Source organism: Branchiostoma floridae, unplaced genomic scaffold, assembly GCF_000003815.2.
Source record: "Branchiostoma floridae strain S238N-H82 unplaced genomic scaffold, Bfl_VNyyK Sc7u5tJ_1525, whole genome shotgun sequence".
NCBI classification, from domain to species: Eukaryota; Metazoa; Chordata; class Leptocardii; order Amphioxiformes; family Branchiostomatidae; genus Branchiostoma; species Branchiostoma floridae.
Genome location: NW_023365744.1, coordinates 30921 through 46295, shown reverse-complemented (window position 1 = coordinate 46295; position 15375 = coordinate 30921). Strand labels below are relative to the sequence as shown.

The 15375-nt window shown below is 41.5% G+C and overlaps 1 protein-coding gene across 1 annotated transcript in view; it reads right to left on the bottom strand.

Moving 5' to 3' along the window:
- Window positions 1–1175: 1175 nt before the first annotated feature.
- LOC118408011 (D(4) dopamine receptor-like) overlaps window positions 1176–15375 on the bottom strand; it is a 27478-nt gene continuing 13278 nt past the window's right edge. Inside the window, exons 2-6 of the mRNA XM_035808623.1 lie at window positions 11641–11750; window positions 11015–11179; window positions 7797–7890; window positions 5972–6377; window positions 1176–1760 (exon numbers count right to left, since the gene is read on the bottom strand). Of these exons, the coding sequence (XP_035664516.1) occupies window positions 1543–1760; window positions 5972–6377; window positions 7797–7890; window positions 11015–11179; window positions 11641–11750 (993 nt within the window). The 3' untranslated portion in view covers window positions 1176–1542. The remainder of the gene's footprint in view (window positions 1761–5971; window positions 6378–7796; window positions 7891–11014; window positions 11180–11640; window positions 11751–15375) is intronic.

The window sequence follows — 15375 nt, the reverse complement described above, 5'->3', positions numbered from 1 at the left end:
TCTTTCGTGATAACAATTATAAGCAGCATTCTAATGGATGGTTGTTTTAGGTCACATCGTTTACTTCACTATCAAAATGCACAACGTAAAATCTAAAGTATACTCCCTTTTTTATTTGATGTACAATTATAATACTGTCTCAAACTAGATTTTCTTTATAATATGTCACTTTTCCTAACCATATACAGCATATTTCTTGTGTGCTACTTGGCTACCCTGTGGAGGACATATTTGTGGGCAAAGATACACGTATACCCACACATGTCAATAGATTAGCCAGCAAGTTTTGGGGGATCCGTAACTGCAGTACTGACACTATCTGATAGATGTCGCTCGTACACTGTGCCAGAGATCAGCATCTTTCGAACAGCGCCATGCTGCTGTAGATTACCAATAGAGGTAAGGAACTGGTATTTTGAGACTGGGGCCTTTCCTTGTAAGGCGATTATTCTAAGTTTTACAAGCATAATGTGTATACCTTAAAGAATGTGAGCAACATTTGATACCAGAATGGTAATTTTGCTTTCGATTTTCAACCACTTCATTAAAAGAATATTATTCCCCTCTTTGCCCATCAGTGTATCAAAAGTTAGAGAGAGTTTAATACTGACTAGTGTATTGTATTTGGTCCTATCCTTTGTGCCAAACACTATCAACAAACAAAAACATCTGTCCTTGGAACTAAACAACATAACAGAGCCGAACTCGTGTTAAACAACATATTTACATAATATGGTACAGACTTTGAATGTAAAGATCTAAAATATAATACCACTCCCCTGCTAGGTTCCACATAACAAAGAAGTACTCGTAAATTCCCTTTTCTATTCTGTGTTGAAGAGGGAAAATTGTGTCTTTTTTTATATTTTTTCTCACGTGTATATCGAAAGCTACAAAGATATGATCCTCATTGCTAGTGAACTTCACAATATGAGATACCATCGCACTCTCCTACTAGTTTCTCTACAATAGAGAATCTACTCGAATGCTTTATTTAAGAAGACTACTTTACTTAACTCATGGTTGGATATGGTACAAATGGCGGGGTCCACTTGAGCTCAGTAAAGTCAGTAAATATCCGTCCGAAGATAGGGAACTTCCGAAGTAAGACCACTTCACCCCCCCCCCCCCCCCTTCATGGTAATTGGAGATTGCATTACAATTCAAGGTCATCAGCACGTTTTTTTTGCTAGGTTGTATACAGAAAACGATTTTCTTGAACAATTTCTTGAACGCATGGTTGAAGATGTAACAGACTGCGGGGTCCACTTGTGCACAATAAGGTCAGTAAAAAATCCGTCCGAAGTTAGGGCACGTCGGTGTCAAGACAGCCCCCGTTATGGTGAACATTACAAAGATTTGACTTCAATTCTCAGCGTACTCTTTTGCTAGGCTGTCTACATCTTCTTGAACGCGTTCTTAAACGCTCTTCATTTTTGTAGATGTCAGTTAATATCCGTCCCATATTAGGGCACGTCTTAGGCTAATATATAGCCGCTGTTATGGTGGAAATTACTAAGACTTGGCGATAACTATAAATCGTCAGCGCACTCTTCTGCTGGGTTGTCTACAGAGAAGAATCTTCTTGAACGCTTTCTTGAACTCTGGGTTGAAGATGGTATAGATGACAGGGTTGACTGCACTGTTGACGTACCCGAGCCATGTCAGTACTGAGAACATGGTGGGCGACACCTGGCAACTCTGACAGGCCTGAAGCACGTTCGCTACGAAGAATGGCAACCAGCAGAACAGAAAGACGCCTGGAGGGAAGATTGAGAAGTTTGTCGATAAGAATGTAAAGATATAAAGACGGAAAATTACATGCTCTATAATGTGATATTGTATGTATGATTAGTAACCACATGGATACAGACACGGTTTTCAGTGCTAGGGACAGGTTTGTGTGAATGGTGTTCAGCACCAGGGACAGTTCTACGTACATGTGTGTGGATAGTGTTTAGCATCAGGGAAAGTTGTGTTTACCTGTGAGTGGATGTTTTTCAGCACCAGGTACAGACGTGTTTGTGTGTAGATGGTGTTCAGCACCAGGCAGGGGCAGGTGTGTTTATTTGTGCTTGTGGATAGTGTTCAGCACCAGGGACAGATGCATTTACCCGTGTGTGGATGGTGTTCAGTACCAGCTACGGGAAGTTTTACCTGAGTGTTGATTGTGTTCAACACCAGGGTCAGGCTCAATGTGTCTAAGACACGCTAATGGTCTAAATTAGGGGTAATACAGGGCTACCTGAAAAATCGCGTGTATCTCAAGTTTGGAGCGGCCAATTTACTTCATATTTTCAGGAAAGTTCAACCGAATACCCAAGAGTCTAACAAAGTTGTTATTTTTTAGGAAAATCTGCATAATATATCCACGATTCATAATAATATTGGACCCATTTGACTCACTGAATATTGGCCTACACTCAGCGCTTCCGGTCAGAATTGGTACATGAAATTTTCAGAGGATGTGGAGAAAGTTGTACTCTATCGGATTGTCGAAAGCTGTACACTCCAGAATATAAGACAATGCTTAGATTTCAAAATATTAATATCATTTTAGGGGTGGCTATGACTTTGCCTACCGATAGCCAAATGCACAATAATAGAATAGAGATGGGGAGTCGATATTCATATAAACCAACTTGTTGCGTATTGTTTGCACCCAATTTCAACATTGTAACCCAAAGCCAAGCGCTAAGTGAGAGGCTTTAAAGTTTAAAAGTCAAAATTCTAGTAAATTTGCTCCTTTGTGCCCATCAATCATCATCAATCACGATGACAGCCTGTCATCCGTGAATAGACTAATTGTTTTCACACCTCCGCTCAAAGTAATTATGGGCAATTATTTTTAATTATGCATAGAAGACATACAGAGCCACACAAGTCCAAATTACAAAGTTGTCTCAACAAGGAGGTTAAATAACATGTATTTTAATCTCCTTGTTTCCAAAACTTCATTTCAAAGACTAGTAAGGAGGCAAAATACTTCAGCTACACGGTAAAATGGATAGACAGAAAATCTAATAGTAACATTTAATACCCCGAATGGACCCAGTGAAATGTGTATTCTGCCGTCTGGTATACATGCCTGAAACATGCACCTATCGTAACTTTTCTGTACAAGGAATTTTTGTTTCCGATTTTTTAGGCCTTCTGTAATTTCAAGAGCTGGGATTTTGATTAGAAAACATTCCTACACTTCTTGATGACGTAAAATGTTTAATACGTGATGATAGCTATGGAAGAACACAGCCGTTCAACGGGTGGGTCACTTAGATTTTTTAACCTCCTTGCTTAGATCAAGGACTATAGATGTAGCTTCTACCATTTCTTCCTTCGGGGGGATGGGGACTGTGAAATTCGGCTCCAAATCGGGAATTTGACCAGAGGGGTCAGTATGTACAGCAAGTCTGGAAAATCTACATATTCTTTCACAACTAATTGGAAAATATTGATTTTACAAATACCTCACGGTCGACAATGGCCAGGAATAGCGAGATTTTTAGCTGATTTGTGGAGACAGTCGCGAAGTATATGAATCGCTTTCCTATCAAGGCGTTAAACCTCCAAGCAGATCTTGCTGTGGCAATGGAAAGGAGTTTAGCTGGCAGAGGACTTATTGGCCACAGCTATTAGTTCCTATAGAGCATACAGCCTCCTGCGCAGATCCTCAGAGTAGCTGTCGGTTTTCTATTCTTTTCTAATATGGACAAGCTTGAGTACTAGTGCTTCTGGGGTTGGCGATAACCAATCAAGCTTGGAAATATCAGAAAATGACATAGAAAACAAGTCTAGTGGGGCCCTTTCTGACTATTGCTGTCCCATAAGTAGAAATATTTCCTCAAGTCCCATCATGGGCAATAGGCCTCGGAATTGTTGTTGTTGTTGTTTTGCAACAAAGAGGAAATAGTTTTTGTTGAGTAACAGGAACCCTACCGCGCGCGCTGTCTGCCGCGGTAACATTTGTGAGTGCGCCGTTATTGGTCGGCTTCGCCGACTTCCCCGACCTTCGGGTAATCACCAGTACTTTCCAACCCGGCAACTCGGCACAGAATGATAGTGTACGGGCGAATCAACAAGAATTCATTGGCCTAGCGCCTATGGTCCCATAAGGAAAAAAGAGACAAAGCTTACGTTATACCATCCACCAACCCCCCACCCTCCCCGCGCAAGCGGGAAAGTCAAGTGATGTGTATTCACTTGTCTGGCATAAATGCTCAAAGGTTTATCTTTTCAATGCTACAAACATGCGCTTGTTGCTTCTTTCCCTGAGCCATATAGTGGAAGGAATGTATCATTTCCCCTTTGATTGAATCATGGATACTGTAATAATTCTGGTTTGTTCCTCACTGAAGAGTTGTCTAGAGAACACATCGCGTCCCCACGCTTGGCTTGCCTGCATTTCCTTGCCAGAAACAAAGCACAAAAGATTGTCTAGCCGTCGCGCCGCATTAAAAATACAAGCCAGTGTCATGTTCTTGATTTGTAAGAATAACTATGCTAACAGGGTAGAGGTTGTGGTGGCTATGTTTATTTTGCTGCCCAGTGAGAAAGTTGATTTTTTAAACATTTAAATAGCAGCATTGATCGGTTCATTTTGTGATATGCCATTGTCAAGTCTCAGAACATTGCTATGTTCGTAAGTTGACAACAAGCTTGGCCTGCAGTTTTGTTGAGAGAGCCGTAATTTGTTTGGATTGTATGTTTCAATGGGGACTACTCAACAGGGTGTGAAATCTGCGAAAACGAATGCAAAATAGAAGGAGGAGTAATGGGCGGTGAAACTACAGCAATTATCGCCCTAACTATGAAATATTCAGGAGCTTCTACTAGCACCTTTCCTCATTTCAATGTCATTATAATATTTAAATGAGAGGTTGGGTAGGACATGACTAGCGTGTCTTAGACGCATTGAGGGTGTGTTAATCTTCGGAAAGACAGTGTTCAGCATCAGTGACAGATGTGCTCACCTGTATGGGGATGGTGTTCAGTATCAGGTGTGTTAACCTTTGTGTAGATGGTGTCAGCACTAGGTACAAGTGTTTTACCTGTTAGTGGATGGCGTTCAGCACCAGGGACAGATATATTTACCTATGCGCGGATGATATTCGACACCAAGGCCCATTGTATCTGTGTGTGGTAGGTATTAGGCAAAAGTGACAGGCCTTGGAGCACTTGATATTGCACATTGTATATTTGATGTTCTATGTAGTCCTAGCTATTTTACTGAATGCCGCTCAGTTTTACAAGTATGCTTTGCATTTTTACAGAACAACGTACCATTTTATTTGTATACTTTACATGTTAACGGTTACATTGAGCATTTCTAATGGTGCTCTTGGTACTTTTATGGGTACACTTTGGTAGTTAAGCCGCCAACATTGCCTGTTAAGTCCTGTTATATTTGCTAAATGTACCCGTAAATTGCAGAGGGTATGCGTAAAAATGCTATATATATATCCGTGAATAGGCTGTTTATAGAAATATAACAGCGTTGTATTTGGTAAAATTACTTTTCAAACTAATAATATTGCCCGGTAATATGAGAATTGGTCAGTATATTGAAACTGTAAATAGGGTGCGTGGGAAGAATTGCATTTGCCAAATGTAAATGGGAAGTCGGGTGTTTTCAACCTTCCAACTTATAACCAAATAGACCTGTCCTTGGTGCTGAATTCTACCCGCACTTAGAGAATCTAAACTAGGGGTGGGTACCGCAGACAGAAAATTCAGATACAGGTGCGGTCCAGGTTCATTCTGACCAACCAGACTGAGCGATGCACACAAGATATGCAGGGTTTGGCCAATCAAAAGGAGTGAAACATATGCCAGAGCAGAGGGAATAAGTAGCTCCTTCTGTTCACATTGATAATGAGTTTTGTTGTTCTAAAAAGCGAAAGACTGCAATTTTTTGTGCTTGGATGAAATTGTAAGATACGGGGTTTTACCCATGTGCGCTTATAACACTCACCAATAACTATCTTCATAACGTTGATGGCCTTCTGCTCCCGCTTGTTCGGAAAGTCATCTTTCGGCCTGATCTTAAACTTGCTTCTGATAACAGCCAGAGAAACCTTTTCTCTCCTCTCTCGTCTGTTGTCCACCAGGGCGGTGGAGGCACGTGTGTTGGTGTTCCATGAGATGGTGTTTGCTTGGCCGGGGATCCCTGTATCATCGTTGGTGTCGAATGAAGGGTTCGGGGACATGTCGTCGTCAGTGCCGAGGTTTGTGGTCTGCGTGTCGCTCTTGTGCATGCCGCGAGCGGCTGTGGGTTCGGAGAGCTCGTCCATGGCCAAGGTGTCACCAGCGGAAGGTGCGGAGGGATTTGAGCTCATCGTACTCTTTGGAGCAAGCTTCTTGGTCCGCTCTTTAATTTTCTGTAGAGAGGTGAAATATATTGAAGACTTTAGATACATCTTAGGCTATGGTCCCAGTTGGACAAAAAGGGACCCTGCCTGGCAGTTCACGGGACCCGTGGGACACCTTGCGGCTCCCAGGGTATTTTGGAGCCCGGCACGGCACCGGATTGGATTTAAGTCGGACTTAAAATAAGCTCGGGACCCGGTAACAAAAAGACGCCGTTATCTACCCATGGGTATACCGAGGGGTATCCGCCGGTATTCGGTAGTCTACTGGGGCAAATTTGTGGCGTCGTAGCCCGGTCGGTGCTACATGCCTAACGGGCACCGGTGCCATAGGAACCCAAGCCTAACTTGAAATCAACTCTTAACATATGATGTTTGATGCAATGTTTACATGCGTTGTCAACAGTTTTATACGTTCTATGCCTATAGCTGTTATAGAAGCAATCTATATTCATCAACAATCTATATTCATCAACCATTTTTCTTGGTAAAGATATCATATAACATGACTTTGGGATTAAGCCAACTTGGAATTGGCTAACCTCCAAGCAGATCTTAGGGGAGATGAGGGAATCGTGACTGTCTGCCAAGATCCTACGATTTTGCCCCGGGAAGATTCACTTGGAAGTTAGCTGTAGAAGCTATATATGGAATATAATTTTTCTGCAATCTGTATATCAGAGATAATCAATCTCTGGAGAAATACACTGAAGTTACGCCGTAGGCAAAGTCGTGAAACGATTTGAATTATTGCATAACCCATGTCTTCTTGAACAACGTATCTGTCAACTTGAAACAAGGTAGAAGATAAAGTACACTTCGTCGTAGAATGTACTTTGCATTTTAATGATAGAAATACTCTAGTTAATAATATCTGTAGTTGTATAGAAAGTAGATTCCCTCCATAATATACATAAACATAAAACAGTAACACTGATAAACTTGTATTTACGTATCATAAAACGACTATAGCTAAATCCATACAACCCTACATTTTCATTATTACCAGTTAGGCCTATGTCACATTTCCAAACCGTGACCCAGCCGGGCTGTTTGTGAAATTCAAATAGAATCGTTCACGTAAAAATATACACAAATAATGTCCACGATTTTCCTTTTTACGTCTTACACATCTTGTGTAGTTCCATTATATCATAGTTTTCGTTCCCAAAAGCTGCTCGACCGGACACTGGTTTGGAAATAGACCTAAGCGAGAAGAAGCCGACTTCAAATGCTAGACTAGATACTATGATACTTTTACCTGTATGTTATATCTCTATGACCTAGGATCGATTCGGTATAAAATGTACAAGAAGGGTCTTCATTCATTAACTAATTCGATACCATTACAGAAATGGAAACACATATGACATAAACTAAAGGACATGCTTAATACTGTATTTTAAGATACTGATTGATATTGCAGCCGACCTTGAGTATCTTGTAGTAGAGCACCAGCATCACCGTACACGGGATGAAGAACGAGCACACTGAGGAGTAGATGACGTAGTCTCCGTTTTCAAGTCTGGGGAGAGTTTACCAAAAAAAACTCAGTGTGAGGGCGGTACCGACTTCCAACAACCTTTGACCCAACAACCTTCGACCCATTGACGACGTCACGCGATCATTTTCTCGTTACCAGAGCAATTTGAATTTGTAACGAAGGTTTTAAAAGTCTCAGTATGAGGAAGATATCGACTTCAAACGTCCTTTGACCCATTCATGATGTCACACGTGTTTTTGGTTCTCGTGACCATAGCAATGGGGATTAAAGAAAAGTTCAAAACCCTAGGCCCTCAGTATGAGGACGATATCGGCTTCAAATAACGTCTTTGACCCATTCACGACGTCACACGTGTATTTTGTTCTAGTGACGAGAGCAATGGAGATTAAAGGAAGTTTGAAAAACCTCAGTGTGAGGGCGATATCGACTTCAAACGTCCTTTGACCAATTCATGACGTCACACGTGTATTTTGTTCTCGTGACCAAAGCAATAGGTTTAAAAAAACCTCAGTATGAGGACGATATCGACTTCAAACGTCCTTTGACCCGTTCATGATGTCACATGTGTATTTTGTTCTCTTGGCCAGAGCAATGGGGATTAAAGAAAAGTTTCAAAACCCTAGGCCCTCAGTATGAGGACGATATCGGCTTCAAATAACGTCTTTGACCCATTCACGACGTCACACGTGTATTTTGTTCTCGTGACGAGAGCAATGGAGATTAAAGGAAGTTTGAAAAACCTCAGTGTGAGGGCGATATCGACTTCAAACGTCCTTTGACCAATTCATGACGTCACACGTGTATTTTGTTCTCGTGACCAGAGCAATTTGTGTTTGAAAGTTTGAAAATCTTCAGTATTAGGACAGTATTAGGACAGTATACGTCCTTTGACTCATTGCTTGCGTATTTTGGTCTCGTGACCAGAGCGATCGGATCAGCCAGCTGAAGAGGACTGGGCAACTCTGACGTCATCAATATATCTTTGGGAGATCTATATGGGCTACCGTGAATCCCATGTTCGTACCACAAACATAGACACAGAGCCCTTATATTAATTACTATGAAAGCATGCGCAAACGGACACGAACAATATAATAGCTTTGACTCTTTTATTTATTTATTGATCTTTAGGGTAGTCCCTTCAGTTAAAGGATTTGCACCAACGCACACCGCACCATCGCACGTGTGGGGGTTCTTTAACGTGCATGGGGTATGGCTCTCCCAATACACGGGACCTCCATTTAACGTCCTATCCGAGGGACGACTCATTTTTCACTTGAGTAAAGTGAGGAAAGTCGTGTAAAGTGCCTTTCGCAAGGGCACAAGACCGGCAACACGGCAGGCGGATTCGAACCGGCGACCTCTCGGTCACGGGCCGAATACACTACCACTGTGCTACGCGGCCCCACATAACTCTGTTATATTCTTTGTACCCTGTATGTGTAATTATGTATTAGGACTTTAGATATGTATCCTTGAAATATTTTGTCTTGATTTAACTCAATGCAAAATTCAGAAAATTCAGGCCCAGGTCTTGTTCGGGTCCAGATGGTCAGGTCCAGGTCCGGACCTGAACCTGGACCTGACTCAGTATGTGAAAACTTGTGAATGGACGATTCAACAATGGTCCATTTTGCTGCAGAAAAACCTGTTTTGTAAAGTATTCGACTCACACTGGCGTTTTAAAATCCTACAAGGCTAACTGCCTCTGTGCGATTGACTGTAAAACTTGGCAGAATTGACTATAGACTCTACCCTACTTCGCTCTCGTTATTTCTATCGACCGGTAAGCCCCAAAACGTGTGAATGCCTGATCATATAATCTGTTCATTTTCCAATAGGTCCAACATCCGATCCATTTTGTTTTCAGGTTCGATTTTCTGGACCGGTACAACAAGAAAAATCTCCCGGTAACCACCCCTAATAGTGACTATGATTGAAAAGTTCATGCTTGATAGATTAGACTTTAGCCACTCCTGGAACATGTTCAAATCGACGCGCTGATCCAGAAAGGTTGCGCCCAATCTTTCAAAAGTTACTTTTAGATTATATCTATTTTGCCTTTAAGGCCTGAGTTATTTTCAACCCCTCAAGGGAGGTTGAAGTTATGGATTTTTTTCCGGAGAGCGAGCTTTTGATCGATCACATGTGGGACACCCTCTTAAAGCCCTCTTCACACGATAGCAAGAATGAGTCAGAATAAAAAATTCTTTTCTATTCCTGGGAATTCGTAGTGTGCATCCTATCTGTGTCCGTTCTTTTGGCTGGCCAAATGTTGTTGACATTTTAGAAACTGTCGAAGTGGAGAAATATCGAATGGCATTCAAAGTGGATTCTAAGTGCATTCTAACTATTCTAACTGCAGCATGACCGCATTCTACGGCATTCCAACATTATTCGAAACATTCTTATCTCATTCGATGGAGAACCGAAACGGCAATCCACTTCGAAATCTGTCCGAATGTGGCCAAAAGAATATCTCGAATGCAGTGAGAATTTCTAGAATACTCTGCGAATTGATTTTCATTCTGACGGCATTTGGGCTCATTCATTCTCGTGTGAAGGGGATATAAGGTCCATAATTCACACCCGAATGTGGCACGAATTTTGCACATACTTCATTCCGGCTGGTTCTGCTTGATTCCTGTTGATTCGGTCTCAGGCCATAAATGAGTGACAAGTCATCAAATATCTCTCACGTGATTAGTGACACGCAAGCAGACAGAAACATTTTTGACAGAGAAGAAAAATATTCCACTCGGTGGAATAAATTAGTTAAATATGTAAAACCAGAGTTTATTACCGTAGTTACAATTAGATATAACTTGAAATCATCTGTGCTGGTAGAGGTTATTCTTTAAAACATCCAGATACAAAAATGAAACAAAAACTATAAGTCAATTTCTATAACTGGATAAAACGGTTGAAAATAAAATTTACAACCATCCCTCAACAGAGACAGGGGACGCCATGGACTTTCTACAACTTATGATCCACTGATCAAGGAGTCACGTGTTCTATCTGCATAACATGACCCCACAAAAGCAGTGCATTGATGAACAAAATTAATGTTGTAGTTGGACAGTCGAAAATTCGGGTTGGACTTTACAGTTCAACTTTAATCCAGAAATCTCTGTGTTCTTACCCACAAGTCCCTGGTTGACGAATCCCAACATCCGGGTTGTTGACCCCGAACAGTAGTGGACAGGAAATGGAGAATGACAGCAGCCAAACGATAGAAACTGTGATGATAGGCCGGCTCTTCGACTTGTGTTTGGCATAGTGGACTGGCCAGGTTACCGCATAAAACCTATGGCGACAAAAAAGTAGGAAAATGTGATTTCAGAGCAATTTAGGTTACAAAATTACTATTACTTTTCTACCGGTCGTGACAGAGGAGATAAATAAGATATGCAATTAGAACGTGTACCGGGAAAATTGCATGACTTTCTTCGGTAAACATAATGAACTGTTTATAATCAAGTACAATGCTTAATTCCCAGTAGTACGCATGTTTGATGACCGACACAGCCACGATTCAAAACGCCAACCTTTCTATCCATATGTAGAGTAGCTGGCCAGTGGGTAACGCACGCCACTTGTGATGTAGAGACCATCCATTATTTAAAAACATTGAGTTTACGACCGCATGCATCTGTAAGCAGGGACATCTACATGTATATTGTAGTGTAATGCGAACCAGTTAGAATCCAGGATGTGACCGGGGGCGTCTGTGGGATAGATACGCGTTTGGGATACAACAGTACCCACCTGTCGATGCTGATGGCGACCAGGTTGAAGATGGAGGCTGTACAGAACATGACGTCAAACGTCACGAACACGTCACACATGACAAATCCCATGGTCCACATCTGCATCACCTGCAAACAAAAAAAGTCGTCATCTTTAATTGTGCACATAGCAATGCTTCATCATACGTTTGTGACCGCATCTGTTAGCAGCGACACCTAGCTGCAGTGTGAAGTATTACCTGTCGTAACTATTGTTGTAAGCTAAGGAAGGTGACAGACTGTCACCGAATCTTTGGTTCTTGATGTATATATATCATGTTATGGATGAAATACCTTGTTTTCAAAGAAGTTAAAGATATTATACATGTTCGACCGTAAATATTTGAATTTTCTGTGACTTTCTTGTTTTATTAATTTTGGAGAACTTCTCACTAATTCTAGTTGCAATATTTTCAGCCTACTTGACCAACTTTTCTATCAACTTTATCACCGAGATTATAATGATACTTTGTATGTTCGTGCTTTGTTTGCATGTTTTACTTATCTATGACGCAGGGCTCTACCGAAAGCAGAAGCAGTAACGCTGAGATGGGCAACATTGGGTAAAAATGAAAAAAAAGCAATGTACGTCTGCTTAGAGGTCATTTACGTAAGTAGTCCATTGACCTTTTTAACCTTTCAAATTTTCCCAGTGAATCCTAATTCGTGTCCATCGTAGGGAGGATTGAAATTCCAGATGTTAAATGTAGCATACTGTGATAATTGGAAGCAACCATCTTGATCTCTTATTTCAATGCCTCAATGCACAACTACAGCTCCGGACCCACGCAACAATTTTCGCTACGTGACAAAATACAGATGAAAGGGACAATAAGGCAGAAGGCAGCATTTGTGTTTCCAAGAAATAGCTTCGTTACGGAGAAAAACGTGCTCAGGTTGCCTTTAAGCACTGCTTATTAGGTTTCAGTTTTGGCGTCGCCTGTTTAGAAATTAGAAGGCATTCTTATCATGTTTATTCATTGAGGCTACAAAGTGTCCTTGGATAAAACGAAATCGTGCCACTTATGTAAAAAAAAAAATTAATGCATGAACATCTCTTACAACTCTCTTTATTCAGTGCAATGGCCGAGTGGGTAGAGTGTTCACCTTGCATTCGGTAGGTCGTGAGTTCGATCCCCGGCCGAGTCATACCAAAGACTTTAAAAATGGTACATGCTGCTTTTCTGCTTAGCACTCAGCACTAATGAGGAAGAGTACGTGAGTTACACACACATCACTACCAGCGGACCAGCCTCCTGCTGTAGTGGCTTGTACAAATGCGTGGCCCAAGGGCTACTCGAAATTGAGATGGGCGCCACCACTAAGCATCTGCACAGATGTACGGGCAACTTTAACTTTAACTCACTTACAACAAAATGAAGACGGGGACCCATGGTTTTGTTATCTATAACAAACCATTTCTACTGTTGGTTTATCTATTCTTCCTATACCTTAAACTGTTTTAGAAATGCATAGATATTTGAAGTGATTGCGAAAAAGTTGAAATTACTAAAAAGGTGACCTTCCAGTTGCCATGAAGGACGATATGGAAAATGAATTGTCAGCTTCATGGTACGCTGAAAGTATTTTGAAATTAAAAAAAAATCACAACCACGGTAGCATCGTTGAAAAATTGATAGAGTGACTATCCAGGCCCCGGAGGTTATGGGTTCGAATCCCCTGACATCCCCCGATGTTGTGTCCTTGGAAAAGACATTTCACACCGATTTCCTCACTTCACTTAGGTGAAAATGAGCACATAGCTTCGGTTAGTTAGGGACGTCGCTCGGATAGGATGTAAACAGAGTCCTTCCCGATTTCGCTTAGCCCGTACAAGCTTTCCGGTGTATATTCCTTTCCCGGCATATTTCCTTTCCCGGCATATTCCCGGTTAAAAATCGGGAATGGACTTACCGCCACCCCCCCCCCCCCCAAAAAAAAAAATTGCCAAGCTTCCCAGAGAGGCCGGTGAAGGAGGCTAATTCAGACCGGGCTTTTTTGGTCATCCCTGGACGGGGGGGGGGTGCTTTTGAGGCCCTCCACTTCTAAGTCCTCTAACTCTTGAACGACGTGCCGTAGGGCCACCAAATTTTCAGGACATGATATCGACATAATACCTGACGAGTATTTGTCGTTTGACATTACGTTGACGTTAAAAATAGTGATTTTTGGCAAAACTGCTTGTCAGCAAACGGTTGCCATGGCAACACGAAAAAATGGAAAATTTGTCAAACTTCGTAGAATTGTTGCTAACAATATTTTAAGAAAACTCACGAAATTTGATGGCTTTAGCGTAAGGCGTTCTGGCGTTATAGGACATCGAAGTTGGCGCAGGCCTCAAAAGCCCCCCCCCCCCCCCGGTCTGAATAGGGTTCCCACCACACTTATCGAAAAGAGTAGGGGTCCTTCCCGGTATGAGTGGATCAAATAGATCTGTCCGGATATGCTCTCAAACTGGTACTCTTTAAACCCTAGCCAATGTCCCAGCATGAAAACCGAGCATCGGCCAACGAGTCTGAGAGCTCAAGTGACATTATCTGAAGTAGTACGCCCTATGTCCTTTCGCGATTTTCAGACCTAAAGTCCTTTATTGCACATTTTTCCCCACTGGGCTAAGCACAGGTCACATGATAACAATCATATACATGTAACAATGGAAACAATAGCATACTTTTATATGTGCATATACACGTCTAATTATGTACTCTAATATATTCAAGTTCCTCTCAATTCTTGGTAATTGCATAAATGTAGCTAGCTGTATGGTTAGAGTTGGTTCATCAAAAGCTGTAAGTTTACCTTAGATAATCCGTATCCAAACGTAGTCATCTTGCATATCCCACGCTTGGATTTCCTAAGACATTAGCAAATTTGAGAAATAGGTTTAAGTGTAACTCAGGCTTTCCTAATGGTACTATCGTACGTTACCAGTAGGTAGGTAAATAGCTTATGATTGATCCGCGCTCATTTCTGCCCAATCCCTGCACTGTAGTTCTTAGTCATGCTGGTCTAAAGGAATTTACTAAACACCCAGTACTAGATCCTTGCAAATTCGTTTTTCATTCTGTGCCTTCTCACATATTTGCCAAGCTCGAAACTTTGGCAGAGTTCCAAAAAGTCTGTAGCCGTCAAATATCAATGGAAGCACTCAGACTAATGGAACTCATCGCTGCAGATGTTACAACATTTTAGAAGATGGCTATTTGAAAAAGTATACAATTTATAATCCATGCACAGCCTTAGCAGAAAACATGTGGAGACGTATACTTTAGGGAAAACATAATTTGCAATTCGTCTGTAAAAGTTTTGATCAACGGTCTCATGGAAGTTGATGATTGCTTGCTTTCTTGGATTCTCTCCAAAACTTTGAGGAACGTTCAGCATAGATGGGATAAGATGAGGTTTGCGAGGAGAAATCGGTGTGAAGGAATACAACAAGTGGAATTGGACGTCTTTACAAAAGGAGAATTTATGTTACAATCACTTAGCTTGCCAGCTCTTTTAGTCTATACATTACGAAGGCGTCGACAAGGAGTCACCTTGAAAGCCCATGGAAAGTCTAGGTCTAGCCTTCTTCTCAGACTTCTAACAGTGCTGGCTTAGATTTTATAATACCCCCCTCACATGTAGCGAAAATCGATCGGACGACTAGCCTGCAATCTCTAAATTACAAGGAGGCATGACCTGCTGCCGACGAAGAAATGGCAGAGTTTCC